General features: G+C 39.5%; 1 protein-coding gene across 12 annotated transcripts in view; it reads right to left on the reverse strand.

Annotated features, from left to right (window-relative positions):
* Positions 1 to 16,237, reverse strand: part of ESRRG (estrogen related receptor gamma) — a 403,755-nt gene that overhangs the window by 119,972 nt on the left and 267,546 nt on the right. For all 12 annotated transcript variants that reach the window (XM_066995513.1, XM_066995511.1, XM_048057618.2 and 9 more), the window contains one exon: positions 9,628 to 10,043. In XM_066995513.1, coding sequence (XP_066851614.1) covers positions 9,628 to 10,030 — 403 coding nt within the window. In that variant the 5' untranslated portion in view covers positions 10,031 to 10,043. The remainder of the gene's footprint in view (positions 1 to 9,627; positions 10,044 to 16,237) is intronic.

Here is a 16,237-nt window from a genome sequence, read left to right on the forward strand (position 1 = left end):
TAGAAGCTGCAGACAGCAAATCTTAGTAGAAGCTTTATTTGCCTTTTCACACTGTGACATTTGACATTATAACACCAAAGATGCAACCTGATTGCTATGAGCTATTGGAATACACCCAGGAAATCTATGGAGAAGTGAAAGAGATGAGGAAGTCTGAGATGAAGGGTGAAAATGTGTTCAGAAGGAGTACCCATGAGACCTCACAAGAGCAGAAGGAAGGGTGACAACATCAGTACTGAAATGTTTATTGTGTGGGAATGCAGGTCCAGATGGAAAAAAAGGGGGGGAAGGGGGGCAACTAATTATTCTTTCAATGTGATAATTTCGATCCTATCATCTGCTCATGGAATGGTATTTCAGTATTTATTTATTTATATTCAGTAGTGCCCCATTTACCCCGCAAACTCTGAGTCTCTGTAACCTAGTACCTCTTTAAAAAGCATTGTATTTAAAAATCAAGTGTTAGCAGAAGTTCCTACATCACTGGATTCGAGTCCTTCTGAAGTTCACCCTGAATACCACCATCATGCTCTCTTTTCCTGTATCACAGAATCAAAGGAACAGACTTTTTGTGAACTGGTATACGTGCAAACTCTGGAAAATGACAGGTAAGCCATGATTATGGCAGTACTCCTTCAGGGAATTAATAAAAGAGAAGTCTTAGAGAGTCACGAGAATCCAAGCCAACACAGAGTGAGCAACACTGTGCTAGGTGATGCCAGGATAAGTAATCCAAGCAGAACAGAAAAAGAACACGTCTAGAGAAACTGAGGAAGAGCAGGTGCTGACAGAACTGAAGAGAAATAGCCTAACTTTGGAACTAAGAACAGAGGAAAAAAAACAGGTGGACTTATATATTTGATATTTATAGGTCACAGCAAAGCTGAACTTAGGAAAGTAAAAATATTTTCTCTCAGGTCAAAATTTTAGTTCTTCTACATTGTGGTCCCTATTTTGCCGTCAAAACTCAACTGAATATAAGCATAAATAAGTATCTTCACAAGTAACGGTTTTCATATTGTTAAGGTCTCAGAAACGGGATCAGGCTGGAATGAGGTTGAATTTGAACCTAACCAAATCCAGTTTTATCTGACAAATCCTTAAATGGATTCACCCGATACAGTAGACAGCTCTATGAATTATAGACCTATGAATTCTGCTACATGTTATCTGGAGCTGATTAACCCTGAAGTTGACTGTATTCACAATTTTTCAGCCAGATGACTTCAGGAACAATATTGCACATGCAGTTCCAGAACGTTTAAAAATTTGATTCCTGAATGTCTTTCCATTCAAAAACTCAAAAAAAAAAAAAAGAGATAAGGTCATATATGATGAATTATGCTTATGTCTCTGATGCTTGTGTTGCCTTTTCTGGTATAATAGAAGAAGCAGCCACTTTTTAAATAGCTCTAAAGTACAAGATGGTATTTGACAGAAGGATACAGCCAGCTTAGAAGTACTACATTTCAGATTAAAGCACTACGCTGAGTTGTTTAAAACAAGCCACTGTACTATGTTACTGAATTATAATCTACTTAGAATTTCTAAAATGTATTTTTATTGCTTTTTCTTTTATTCCTAGAAAACAACATAAACAGAGATTTAAAACAGCAGTGTAAAGGTGATGCCAGTTGGTCTGACTATGTGATAATTTTGCATCAGATGCTTATTTTAGATAGATGGGTTTCCAACATCATAAAAACACCATAATTTTCACTATACAACCGATAGTGGTGGGTATTGAATGCCACCTGTAAAGCTCCAAGTACCTTTGATCCCCACTGGAATCAACCACTATTTTCAACAGGAGTCATTTAGGTCCTCTTAAGAAGGAATCCACAGCTTGAAGACCTGCCCACCCAACCTGCCTTTCTCCGAAACCGACTCCCTGCCACCTGGGAGTCACTGAAGAGTTGTCCAACTGAGAAAGACTGAACAACCTGCATTTTGTCCCTGCTGATATTATGCCTAGGCCAATTCTATATAACTTTCCAAGGCAACATGGAAAACTGCCATTTTTTGCCTATGAAAAAAGAGAACATGTCAGTCTCTAAAGTTTTTAAAAAGCACTTTCGCAGCAGTTTGGAAAAAAAAAGTCACTTAAAAAGTTATAGTAGTACTAAAGTAAATTGCTTGCTAGCTGAGACCTCACATGTGTTTAGTTTCAACCTAGACAGAGCCTCATAGTTTGGGCTGGATCTTTCAGAAGTTTGTTTATAACAGAGATTCATGGCAATGATACATAGCATCATACCCATTATTATTATTCATAAACCACAATCTCTCTGAGGATTTCTGATGTATTTGAAATAGCCATGCACAGATCAGGATCCTCGCTGTTATGCCCTAATAATCTAAATACAGCATATAATGTACCAGGCTGTAAGGAAAGCAGAGACAGTAAAAAGGAGAGGGCCATCTGTATGCTTCTGTCTCTTTGGTTCTCAAGTTTCGGTGTGTTTATATTTTATTGTCTCATCTTGTTTGGCTGCCATAGTTACACAGTGACATTATGATAGGATGAAAAGATGTGTTGGAAGTACTCGCTCGCTAGTTTGGTTGGTCCATAGGCACAGAGAAATCAGAGGGAAAGGGAAGATCTATCACTGCTTGCTTAAAATATTCTTTGAAAGAAATGCTGATGCAGACTTTTACTTATATAAGGAAGGCAAATGATTTAATCAGGTAATGATGGATTCAGGTGACATTTAGTGTTAGGTTCACTGGAGGGCTGCCATCTTTGCACCAGAGCCAAGGTCCACAGACTATTGCACTCAGATGCAAGCCTCCACCCTACCTTTCTATAAAAACTAACCTTAGCTACCAGTAAAGATGCTGAAAAGCCATAAAGTCTTGCTTAATTTGCTTTCATTTCCTCCACAAAAATGATGTGCAGAATTATTACAGGAGTCAGCTTTGAGAGATGTAAATTAACCTTCGGAACCCACTTTGGTCATGTGCAACTTTGAATCAAACTTTATGTTGCTCATTTTAAATGTCAGTTTATCTGAATTTACATAGCTAGGTCTAACTTCCCTGATTAAAACTTCCTGATTAAAAAAAAAAACCTAGCGTATTTACTGTAAAGTGTTTGTAGATTTACAGATAAACACAGGTAAACATTGTAAAGAGGGTTGAAAAACTTGAACACTAAAGAGATCAAAAGCAACTCTGAAAATCAAAAAGGTGAGCAAAGCACTCCTGGACAGGAACAGCTTTATCTAGCTCCTAGCATGGGCAGGCTCTGAAGACCACAGGAACTACCTTACTGCAGAACTGTAGGGCTGAAGACTTTCAGGTAATCAGCATAAAATGAAATGGCAGACTTGATCTAGTTCACATAATGGTGAGGTAACCAAAAGACAAGTAATTTCCAGGGTAGAACATGTCTTGTTTGTGTTAGGAGATACCAACAGGCAATGACTCTCAGGGATAAAGCTCTAAAATAAGACTGAGGGTACGACTGCAGTAGGGCTTCTTACCGCCTGTGCTTTACCCACTGTATATAAATGGAAGACTGCTGTCTCAATAATGTTCATCCAGTTTTCTCTGAAAAATAAACAAAAGAACCAAAGCCCTGGAAATACAAGGACTATAAACTGTGAAATATTTTAGCTTTTGTGGAGTAAATTCAAACACTGTCCAAGGGAAAAAAAAAAAAAAAAAAAAAAGCTGTGACACTTTTGCAACATCACCTTCTTACCAAGAAGGCAATATATCAATACCTAGGGCTTTTCACACTGCCTTTTCATGCTAGTTTGAAGACAATAATACTAAAGGGTCCAAAGACAATAATCCTGAAGAGTTGGAAGAAAGCTGTCTCGATGGAGGCTATTATTTTAGAGAGAAAAAGGCTAAAATAAAACAAAGTAGCAAACTATTTTTAAATTAACTCCCATCATCCTTCTACTGAAGGCAAAAGTACCCTTTCAGTCCACTTACAGGAACATTTAAGTAAAGCACTGAGTAATTACATATTATTAATGCAAAATATGTACTTACTAGCCTTTATGATAACTGAGCAAATAAAAATGATGAGAAATGTATTTACACTAAATATTCACTTCAAAATATATAGTAAGTGCAAGACCTCTGTGTTGAACACAAGTCTGCAGCCAGCTGACAACTGAAAATCCTTTTCTCTTTTTTTTTTTTTCTTTTAAAATGAAAGCTTGGAGTTTTCAAGATAATACAGTACACAGCAAAAACTGTGGAGAGACCCTAAAAATCAATGGCCCTGTAACTATTTTTAGTTCTTGCTATTTTCTACTGTCCCTGATGCTAAGCCACTTTTGGGGAGATTTGGCTGTGTATGTTTCTGAGAGACATTTGCAATCAGCCATCATGTAAATTATCCCAGAAGCAAACAGAGCTGCAGCTGAGTATGAGGCTGAGCAGAGGACATCCAGTTCTCTCAGTCCCATATGTCACAAGAGGGGGCAAAGAATCATTAGATTCTGCTATGACCTAGGACGACAATGACTTTGTATACTCAGCTGGTTTGAGATTTTTTGTTTGTTTGTTGTTTTAAACCAAGTCATTTCTTGTTTTTATTGTTTTGTTATCAATTTTTATCATAACCCATGCATTCTTTACCACAGCACCAAATTTCAATATTTGTGTGCTATGTTAAAAAAAACGCATTCAGAATAGAAAAAACTTCTCTCTGTTGTAATTCAAGAGAGGACTCATTTACTTTTCCTTTTACTTTGAAAAAAATTACCAGGGATTGCAAGAGACAAAGGAGAAGAGGAGAGAAGTGCCAGCCAGGAATGGACATTTTTAGACTAGATTGCTATCACCTGAAAGGGGCTTATAATCTTCATTACCCCTTAAAAATAGGTGTATAGTCCACATGAGAGTGAAAAGCACCTCTTATAAGGGGCTACTAGGTATCCCGCAATGTACTACTTCAACTACTTCACTTCTGTCTTATGTAAGATGTCGGTGGTGCACAGACACCGTGCTGGCGCTCTGAACAGCTGCCTGCGGCTTGCACCTACTGAGATCTGAAAAGGCTTCTTTGAAATGGAAAGAATGGAAAGAATCCCATTGACTTAGTGGAAAGGACTCCAGGCCTGACGTGAACACAAGATTTGCTTCACAGTCTAACTTTGTCAGCACAGCCTTGCTCTCCCAGAAGCCAGGGCAGTTTTGTCGATGACCTCAGCAGAAGTTGCACTTCAGTTCTACAAGTCTGTGCTAAAGCAAAAAAGGTTTGGTAAAACAAATACATTCTCTTTCACTGAATCGATAATAAATTACCCATCGCAAGTAAGGCATTAGGACTTCAAATAAGCAACTCTTTTGGATAAGATAAGCTATTCTTGCATAAGAATAGTTACAACATTTGATTCTCTCTTTACTCTGCTCTACTCTTCCGTATTTATAAATTTCTTTTTTTTTTTTATCCTGTTTTCTTATTTGCACTTATTCAGTTATCAACCTATTTTAAATACAAGCAGAACAAGAACGTGAGATGAACCAGGAAGGGAGAAAGCAGGGGAGACTGACCTCTAGGAACAGGAACACTGAGACTAAATTCTGTCGTTTACAGCAAACAAGGCTCAGGGGAATTCCTCTTCATGCAAGCTCAAAAAGTTGAATATTCGAAACATAAGGAGTAGCTTTTTCTTATATACTTCTTGTCACCTACCACAAACAACGGTTCACCATCGCAAGTAGGATTCACCAAAGCAAGCAGCTTCCGTTATTTCGGATGGTATCTGAAAACTCTCAAACCTGTGCGACAGCTGAGTCAGCACCATTACTGGAGAAGCTACCATGACATTACGATGGTAACATTCTTCCTATTCTTAGTTTCTTCATTATTGCTTTTCCATTCAATGCCTGTGTTTGCCTCATTGCATTATTTTTTTTTTTTTTTGGTCTTTACAGCACCGTCACCTGCTGATGCAGCTAGTGCTCCAGCCCTATTGAGACTTTTTGCGCAGCTGCCAGTTCTAACTTGAGCTGTGTGGCCAAGTCCAGGTTGCTAATCTGGAGAATGACGTCTCTGTCTTGTGCTTCCATACCCAGAAGCTTGCTGTCTGTGGTGTGGTGTAAAATTGCAAGCTATCTGTTACTGCCAGAAGTCAATACTTCATTCAGTTAAAGGTTTTCTCGCATTTTTTCATGCTCAAAATATGACTAAAATAATCGTGCATTAATTCAGTTCTGTAGGATAGCTATTACACAGCAATTAAATACCATTTATAAAATCAAAGTTTCCAGTTGAAGTTGCCACTTGAAGTTTAGCAGACAGAAATATAAGTTGTTTCACTGGGAACATTTTTGGAGTTTTCCTGAAAATGTTCTTGAAGGTCAAGTGAAATCAGCTACTACTATTTTTTTTTTTTTTTTTTAACTTTTTCAAAAACATACTTGAAATGAACATATCGTTTCTGCACATGCTTTCATTTTACTTATGAACCTACACCACTAGGAATCTCTGAAGTTATGTTTATTTACTGATTGCAAACTCTGTAACAGTCAGCCCCATTATAAGCACTGAACTCCAATGTTTCTTTTTAGTGGCTACACAGTCATCATGAAATGGGTATTTCATGGTGGTAGAAGGCCCAAATCCCCTAGTAGTAGATTTTCTATGTTTACAACAATTAATTATGGGGAATAAAATGAATATTTTTACTGACAAATTAAAACAACTCTTAGCAATGGCTAAATTAAAGAAAAAACATTAATTTTCTTTATTAATTTTATATTAAATACAGAAGTACTATATTTAAAAAACTTTGACCGAGTGTTTCAAATTTGGGGCTACGTGAAGTTACGAACTGAAAATAACTTTACTCTCCTTAGTACAACTCATTTTTAATAAGAAAAGCATACTGCCACACTGCCTTGCCTTTCCTGAGAATTCCAGGTGCTCAACACCTATGAAAATCAAGCAGGTTTTATTGAGGAGCTTAAATTTGGACTTAGCAACCTAATTTTAGTCTCTGAAGTTTGAATTTAATTTAATGTGACACTATATTCCTGTACAGGCCAAGCTTGGCCTCATGTTCTTTAAATAAAGCACCTTCAATTTTACTTGAAAGGATGATACCTAAATGAAAGTAGAAGGTTATTTTGTCTCCATTGGTTCTGTAGCTAGAACAATTTGCATGACCGTTTATCCCATTCATACTAATTTATGCCAAAATATGTGGCATATTTGTAACAGGTATCAAGAACAGATTAGTAATATAAAGTACTGGACAGAGACCAAAAGCTGCCAACTTACCCTCCTTAAAATGTGATCTTAGAGGCATTTGGTGAACCTCTTAAGGCCACAGTATATTTTATGTCTGAAAGGACACTTACCAATACACTGAAATGCAGAAAACACTACAGCAGTACATTTTGTACCCTTTTTGAAATTTACTAGTGCTTTGACATAAACAAACTGTTTTTTGTAACAATTTAAGTATGGTTGTGATTTAGCTAGGAACAAAACCTAAGCACCATCTGTATGCGCCACAAGGTGTGCTCAAGAGGTCTCCATGAAAACCTTCAAAAATAATCACTTTTTTGGCAGCATTTATGAGAATCCACGAGGAACTCATACAGAAAAAAGAACAACGTGCACTGACTGGCTCCACTGTTCTTCTATTTTTGACAGACCATGACTCCTTTGAGAAACCTGCCAGAGAAGGGAAAGAGCATCTCTGGTCACAGGCTTGCCAAGCTGTTCGAGAGGACTTTAAAGTTGCTGGGGGAAGAGAATCTCAATTCACCCCACTCCTCCCAGTTTGATGCCAGTGTCAGCGATAGATGCCCAGAGCCTGGAGAAAGGTCACAAGTCAGCCGGAGAGCACCTGAAGATCAGCACAAAGGAATTCCAGCCACTCCAGCCAGTAAGGCAGCTTCATCAGGGGTCCAACTTTAAATGCCTCTACGCAAATGTACGAAGCATGGGGAATAAACAAGAAGAGTTAAGAGACATATGCATACCTGCAGGGTTGTGACCTTATTGGCATTACAGAGATGTGGTGGGATGGCTCCCATGACTGGAGTGTTGGAATGGAAGGATACAGGCTGTTCAGGAAGGACAGGCAGGGGGTGTTGCCCTCTATGTCAGTGTGCATGAAGCCCTGCCTAGGGATGGATGAGGAGCTGACAGAGAGCTTATGGGTCAGAACTAAAGGGAGGGCAGGGACAAGGGACAATATAGTTGGAGTCTGTTACAGGCCACCTGACCAGAAAGAACGAGCGGATGAGATCCTCTATAGACAGATATAACCAGCCTCACATTCACAAGCCTTGGCCCTCATGGGGGCCTTCAACCACCCCAATATCTGTAGAGGGACAAAGCAGTAGGGTACAGACAACCCAGGAGGTTCCAGGAGTGCACTGATGACAACTTCCTTCTTCAAGTGACAGAGAAGCCAAGGAGGAGAGGTGCTATGCTAGACCTCGTTCTCACCAACAAGGAGGGGCTAGTGGGGAATATGAAGCTCAAGGGCAGCCTTGGCTGCAGTGACCATGAAATGGTGAAGTTTAGGATCTTGAGGACAGCATGGAGGGTTCTCAGTAAGTTCACTACCCTGGACTTGAGAGCAGACTTTGGCTTCTTCAAGGATCTCCTTGGTAGAGTACCAACGAACAAACCCTTAAGTGGAAGAGGGGCCCAAGAGAGATGGTTAATATTCAAGGATCACCTCCTCCGAGCTGCGGAGTGATGCATCCCAACAAAGAGGAAGTCAGACAAAAATGCCAAGAGGTTTGCATGGTTGAACAAGTTGCTCCTGTGCAAACTCAGACACAAAAAGGAAGCCTAAAGTGTGGAAGAAAGGACAGGTAGCCTGGGAGGAATACAGAGAAATTGTCTGAGCAACCTGGGATCAGGTTAGGAAAGCTAACGCCCTTTTAGAATTAAATTTGGCCAGGGACATCAAGGGCAACAAGAAATACTTCTAGAAGCACGTCAGTGATAAAAGGAAGACTAGGGAAACTGCAGGCCCTCTCCAGAGGGAAACATGAGACCTGGTTACCCGGGATATGGAGAAGGCTGAGGGACTCAATTCTTTTCGCCTCAGTCTTTGCCGGCAAGAGCTCTAACTGCATAGTCCAAACCGCAGAAGGCAAAGGCAGGGACTAGGAGAATCAAGAACCACCCACTGTAGGAGAGGATTAGGTTTGAGACCATCTAAGGCACTTGAAGGTGCACAAGTTCATGGACATGATGGGATGAATCTGTGGGTCCTGAGGGAACTGGCAGATATAAGGAATAAATTCTCTACTCAGAGGGTGCTGAGGCACTGGAACGTGTTGTACAGAGAAGCTGTGGATGCCCCATCCCTGGAACTGTTCAAGGCCAGGTTGGATGGGGCTTTGGGCTGCCTGGTCTATGGGGAGGTGTCCCTGCCCAAGGCAGGGGTGTTGGAATTAGCTACTCTTTAAGGTTCTTTCCAACCCAAATCATTCTATGATAATCAAAATAAATGTAACAGACAGAACTCACACTGAACCCTAAAGTGGCTTTTTCATGAGTAGCATCTGTACAACCAAATACTATGAAGAATGAAAAGGTACAATTTGAAGTTTTAACAGCATTTAGTCAAGGACTGTACTATTTCACTTTGAACAAAAGAAAGAAAAGAAGTTTAAGGAATTACCAACCTTGAATTGTCCTCTTGAAGAAAGCCTTGCAGGCCTCACAGGAAGCCACTCCATAGTGGTACCCTGATGCAATGTCACCACACACCAAACACAGTCTTTTGGGCATCGAGTTCAGCATATATTCACACTTGGTCTGTGAATCTTCAGCAATGGTACTGGAGCAGTCATCATACCGTTTCCTGACTGGCCCGTTGCCCCCAAGCCCTGTGGCCGAAGGGTAGAGGGGAGGTGAGTCTAGCCCGTTCTGATGTCCATTCATGGTGGAACTGTAGCTCCCGCTGGCGTCTGAGGAGCCACCGGGGCTGTGGTGGTTGATGCTGTCCGTCAGAGAGGCAGGACTCGACGGCTCCGTCTTGATGTACGACGAACAGTTAGAATCAATGTGTCGATCTTTGCTTGACATTCTGCAGAGAAGCCTGTAGTGGAGAGAGAGAGAAAGAAGAATCTGTGTATTAAAGACAGTGCTCGTTCCGGCTGCTCTGGAAGGGTTAGGGACTGCACATCATTCATTCATTAGTCAATACCTCTTGTTCTACATGAAGGTAATCAGCATAAGGGCATGACAGAGCTTTGTCAAAGCTCCAGACAGGCAGTAAACAAAAACTTTAGAGAGACCAAATCCGCCTGTTGTCCCCTCCACCTGCCCTCTAGTCTATGTGTCAACTTCAAATCAGATCTAAATTCTGAACTTGTCATCCATGAGTCACAAACTTCAAATATACTATTAGATTATCAGACTATTACATTTCTTCCTTTTTCCATTAGTGCCTTCACCCCCCTTGCAAATTCTATCATTATCAGGAACAAGTATTTCCAAGTTTGATCACATCAATGTTCTTGGCTGTATTTAATATTTGTCAACACACTTCAATAAAACACGTATCCATCATCTATTCAACTGATATTGAAGAGCAAGTCTTCCACAAGCTTTTTTGGTCTTTATTAATATTGCTTTACTATATACATAGCTATTTAGTAACCGAGCAGCATATCAACTGGGGACTCTAACAAATAATTAAGGCTGGACTCCATTTTCACAAAATCTAAGTGAAATGATTCATCAGCTCTGGCTGCAATTACTTTCTAGCCATTATCCTCAGACTAACCAGTAATAACTATGCCAGTATCCCATATATCTGCAGCTCTATAGGATCTGACATTTCACGTGTTCCATTCTTGGATTAAAAAAAAAGTATTGGAAGGAATTTTAGATATAACTTTTGTCTTTCAGAAGGTGAGATTCTGTCTTACTTCTCAGTTCTCACCTTTTCAGAATTAAGTATCTGAAACAAAACAATAAAACATTTGATCTAGTACTTTCCAGAGGAGGGAAAAAACCTTCCTTTTGTCTATTCTGTCCCCAAGTTCAATATTACTTATAAATACATTTTAGTACAAATAAAGAACAAAAATAGTAATCAGAAAGCTCTGAATACAATGCTATCTTCGTTTTCTACTGCTGTGATTATGAGACCACAGTTCCAAATGGCCTACCTAGCATTTTCCTGACAGTACCCTCTGCAACTGGCAAAGTATAAATGACAGTTATGAGCATCTCTCTAGAGATATTTTCGGCAGAAATGCTACTCCATAAGGCCACCACCTGGAGCTATAGATGAATGTTTTCAAAGCAAGAACATGAGTCAAGACAATCTGACTTAAAGTAACTTTCTCAAGTCAGTTTTAAGATCTTGTCACTTATTCACCTTTTAACATGTTAAATAATATATATACACAAACACACATTTATGTAAAAGTATCTGTCTATCAATCTAAAAATTTCTACTTCAAGCTCTGGAACCAAATTCACCAATGGAAAACAGTCGTAAGTACAGAGAGTTGGCTTCTTTTCCAATGAGAGCAACCAAGATCAAAGCCTGACCTTTCATTTCAAGTATCTGCTTAGGATAAGATTTACCCTAAAATCAGTGCCCCTTGGTCTAATTAGGGTCTTCCAATTGTTGCAAATTTTACTGTCAAATACTATTGAAAATAATTACGTGTAACTTTGGGAAACGGCCAGATTGGTGTACAGAAATCCTACCCTCCAAACTTAAAATCAGTACTTATTTGAGAAGGTGGAAGGAGCACGCTATCTGGTGTCAGCAAATAAACCAAGGAAATGGGAAGGTTAAAGCTGTGAAAATATCTTATTACACTGGACCACCTGCTTGTGTTGTCCTTTCCTCAAGAACTGGAGGGGGGGAAATCCCCTTGCCAGCCTGCAGTAGCATGTGCCTTTTCTTCTGCATCTGCTGCCTTGTAGCCGTCACTGTTAATGAGTGCTGTAATTAATAGATAGCTCTCTCTTGTCTCTCTACTTGCACTCTGGACTAAGCACTTTTCTCAAGTCAACATTTGAAAGAAAGCGGGTCGGCACTGACTTACAGCAGCTCTGCGAATTCCTTTTAATTTAGAGCACTTACACCACCACTCCACTTATTACCTTATAATTACTGGACCGCTCTCACATACATTATGATCTTAGACTAGAGTTAGAAGTTATTAGGGTACTAAAACATGGTGTCGCACTGTCTCTCTCCTCTTTTTTTGACACTGAATTTTATACAGCCATGATTAAAAGTATCAATCAACTTTCACATTCCACCTACTTATTTTTTATATTATTTTTCTACACACTAACACTGAGATCCTTTTATTGAATAAACAGATACCTGGTCTTCTTTTTGTCTCCATTCTTTTTAGACTCCACAGATTAAGTCTCAAAGTAAAGCAATAGGTGTCTATTACCTATCATCTATCGTACCCAGCTTGATGGCACATTCTTGTCTCTCTAAACCTCCCACTGCTGACTTTTTTCTCACTCGTGCAATAATGAGCTCTAATGTCACCCTTCCCTTCTCAGAAAAATCATTTACAATTAATTAGTTGTCGAAATGCATGTTGTTTTAGCCAGTGCTATAGCGTCTATCTCCCACTCCAAGCGGTCAGAACCAAAACAACTGCAGTTTTGCACGCATGAAAATCCGATCAGCAGCATTGCTTAGGCTGAAGCCAGTTTGCTGATGCTTCCGAAGCTGCAGTTTCTAGTGCTAACCGAAATACAGCTGCTTTTGGCCACAGCTTAAACAGCACAAACCGGATTGGTACATACCGGCAAAGCACAAATTCAGTTAAAACATTAACCATTCCATGGAAAAAAGGAAACAACGGCCCCTGGTTCTGAGAACAGAAACTTTTCAACCCCCCCTCCTCCCCCCGGCAAAGAAGGGGAACCGGGATGAGGGCTGTGTACAAGCTGTGGGTGGGCACCAGGCACCTACCGCTACCGTTCCTTTGCCGCTGTGCTGCATCTGAAGGAAGGAATTCAAGAGCCATCTTACACGGATGGCAGGTGGGACCACCAGCAAATTATCATGCTGAACATTTGGAATAATGCCTAAGCTAGATCTCTGTAAAATCCCTCCCTCAGTTCCCTACTAATTACTACTTAGCTCGTTCCACTGAAGAATTCCTAGACACCATTGCATTATAGTCTAAAACTACACTTGGAGCTTAATTCTCTCTTCCTCTCTGTGTCTGAAATTCTACAGCTCTATTATTCAAGCCTGAAATATTCACAACTATCTATAAATTCAATTGTCAGCCGGTGGGTTTTATTCTAGACCTCACTTCAATCTAAAATTAGAGGCACTAAAATTCACATTAACTCTAAGAGGAATGTAGTGAATAAGACTTTATTTCAAAAGAACACCTTTTTGTCAGAAAGAGCTATTTTCAAAATGATGGCTTTATCTGCATTCAAAGAGAATAAGCCCAATTCCACATTGTGCTGTTAATGCAAAATTTTTAGGTCACATTGGATTAATAAAAATCTAAATTTAGTTAAGGTTTATGAATAGAAATAACATGTGTCATATAAAAACGTACAGTATTTATTTTAAAGCCTTGGTGGGGTTGTTTTTTTTTCTTTACTATATTTTAAGTCAAATAAAAGGCACCACCATTTGTGGTGGGTTACTCTCCGGTAAATTTGCTAACAACTTGGAGCTCTCGGGTAACCCTTCCTTTCAGTAACTACAGGGAAAGTAGCTAACTGGCTCTAGAAGCATTTCCATGCCCAAACACAGAAGAAACTACACAGGGTGCTGCAAGTTGCTAGTAATAGGTAATATATAACACAACCCTTCATATCTGTAGTAAATTTGCCTCACAACTTCTTACGACTATGACCCCAAACCAGTCACTGCTGGCAGAAAGGTACAATGACAGAGCGCTTCAAAATACAACTCCGGCTTTAAAATGGTCTTAAACAATACGGAATAAATTGTATGCTATGTGCTTATGAAAGGTTGAATATATTAAGAATTTATTAATGCAATCACATTTGTATTTCCATCTACCTGCCACACTGCTAATGATATTGACAGCGCTGACACTGGCTAAATCAGTATCAATATACAAATAGAGTGCAAAAATTAACCACATCTGATTACAGCATATGGCCTTAAAAAAGAAAGCCTTCCTATTCAAGCCGTGAGAAGGTTTTTACATTCAATTCATGCATACAATTGGTTCAGAAAATTATTTTTCTCTCACCTCCCTTGTTATTAATACCTAAAGGAGGTCAAAAAAACAAGCCAATACTTCATAATCTGTGAGCACATTTCATGTTTGCTTTTCAACGATGAAAAGCTCTGCTTACAGCATCATTCGCTATTTCAGAGCTGCGCTGGTGGCTTCAGTGAGAGTAGTAATTAGTCAGAATAATTAGAGTGAACACCTTTATTACAGACCAACACAAAAGCCCCCTTTTACCTGCACACAAAGTTTTCAATTCTTTTCCTGAAAAGAGAATTGCTCTATTTCCATAAGTGCCAGAATAGGTTGTTATCAGTTGACGTTTTTAGTGACAGCTTCTAGGTGGGAGCATCAGCAAGGCAGGTGTTATTATGCACACATAGCTACTTTGTACATTAACAGTGCCATCCATCTGATTTTCCTCCAACACATTCCTAACTCACATGCGTGTAGACCAAAAACATCTTAACTTGTTATCCTCATCCTTTAACTATGAGAACCAATGCATAAAAGAAAGTCTTGGGCTAGATTACATGGGAAGCCTACAGCAGAATCGGGAATGGAACCCAGCTCTTTGCTTTGACCATGAAGACTACATTTCCTCTCAAATGCAGCGTTTATTTTCGTATCATTTCACAGGTCTGCACCAAAAATCAATAGAGAGCAGTGAGACATGTTCCAGTGATTCCCCATACCTGTGTCTCTGAATGTACGAAGAAAGGATATTAGCGTGGAAAGAAACGAAAGCATCGTTTCTTGCACTGATGCCCACGACACCTCAAGACTTTCACCATGTCCTGTTGAAGAGCTGAGTAACAATCTCAGCTGAGCTGCTTTACATTGAGCATTTTTTTCTGCTTCAGCTAATTGCACTCTAGTAAAGTGGCAAAATGTGAATCACTTAGTAGGAAAATGGGCACCAGCTGCTATTGTCAGAGAATGGAGATGCAGAAGAAAAGGAAAGTGACTGAATGAAGTGTCATGTCAGAAATCAACGGTGCAACGTGTGATTTGAGAAAACATGACTACTTTACAGAGACAGGGTGTCATTATGGCATCACAGTAATACGATGCTTTGACAACTGCTGGGTCTAACATATCATCATTGCATTAAGGTGCACTGGCTTAGTTGGGGGAAGGAAAAGAAAGGATTTCTTCTTTTAATAAGAAATATTGCAAGGTCTGCTTGGTTAACCTAGTGGATGAGATCATTAATTGCAAAATATTGCTAATCTTGTTCTGTGCATGCACAAACAAAACTGTCATTACGTATTAGGTCTTTGTTAATAAACACATATGTATAACCATGTAGCATTCTGTGCAAAACAGAACAACTGTAGTTTTCTACATATTTATTTTTTTAATGTTGAACCTTTCATTATTTTCTGTAATTTCTTCTTTTGCTCATGTTTTCTTGAAACCTCTACCACTTCACGTTGGCAAGGGAAAGCAAAGCAAGCCTATGACTTTTTCCAGAGCAGCTGTCATAGCCACTAGCAGCCGGAACAGAAGAAGCAATGCTTGAAGCCATCATGTTGCTACCAGCAGTGGCCTGAGTTAGCTGATGACTGGTGACAGAGGATCCGGCTTCCCCAACAGTTATATTGGTCTGCAGGCAACCCACTAAGCTCTGCTAAAGCACTTCCTACACACAAGGCAGCGGAAGGCTACACTGCTGCACGTTCATTTATAGTATAACAAATCAAGCCATTATCCGAGTCCTCACATTTGTACCTAATCCGAGAGGCTGCACTTAGTTTGTTTCCTATGCCATTTTTCAAAAATCAAGATTTTCAAGTGACTGACTTTCAACACCTGCAGACCCTCTGAAATGAGGAGGAAATATTTTAAAACATTCCTCCACCCTGTATAAATATTCATTATTCCTTCCCTTTCTATTTCAAGTTGATTCCCTCTGCTTCCTGGTTGATAAACTTTGTTAACAAGAAGGAAATGATCCTGAGATACCCCAATGTGTTGCAAATTATCACTGTTGACAGCTTCTACATTTAAGGATTACATCTGATGCAACAATGCATACTAGTGTCATTTATCTTTAGCTCATTTC

Source organism: Anser cygnoides, chromosome 3 (assembly GCF_040182565.1).
Source record: "Anser cygnoides isolate HZ-2024a breed goose chromosome 3, Taihu_goose_T2T_genome, whole genome shotgun sequence".
Taxonomy (NCBI): domain Eukaryota; kingdom Metazoa; phylum Chordata; class Aves; order Anseriformes; family Anatidae; genus Anser; species Anser cygnoides.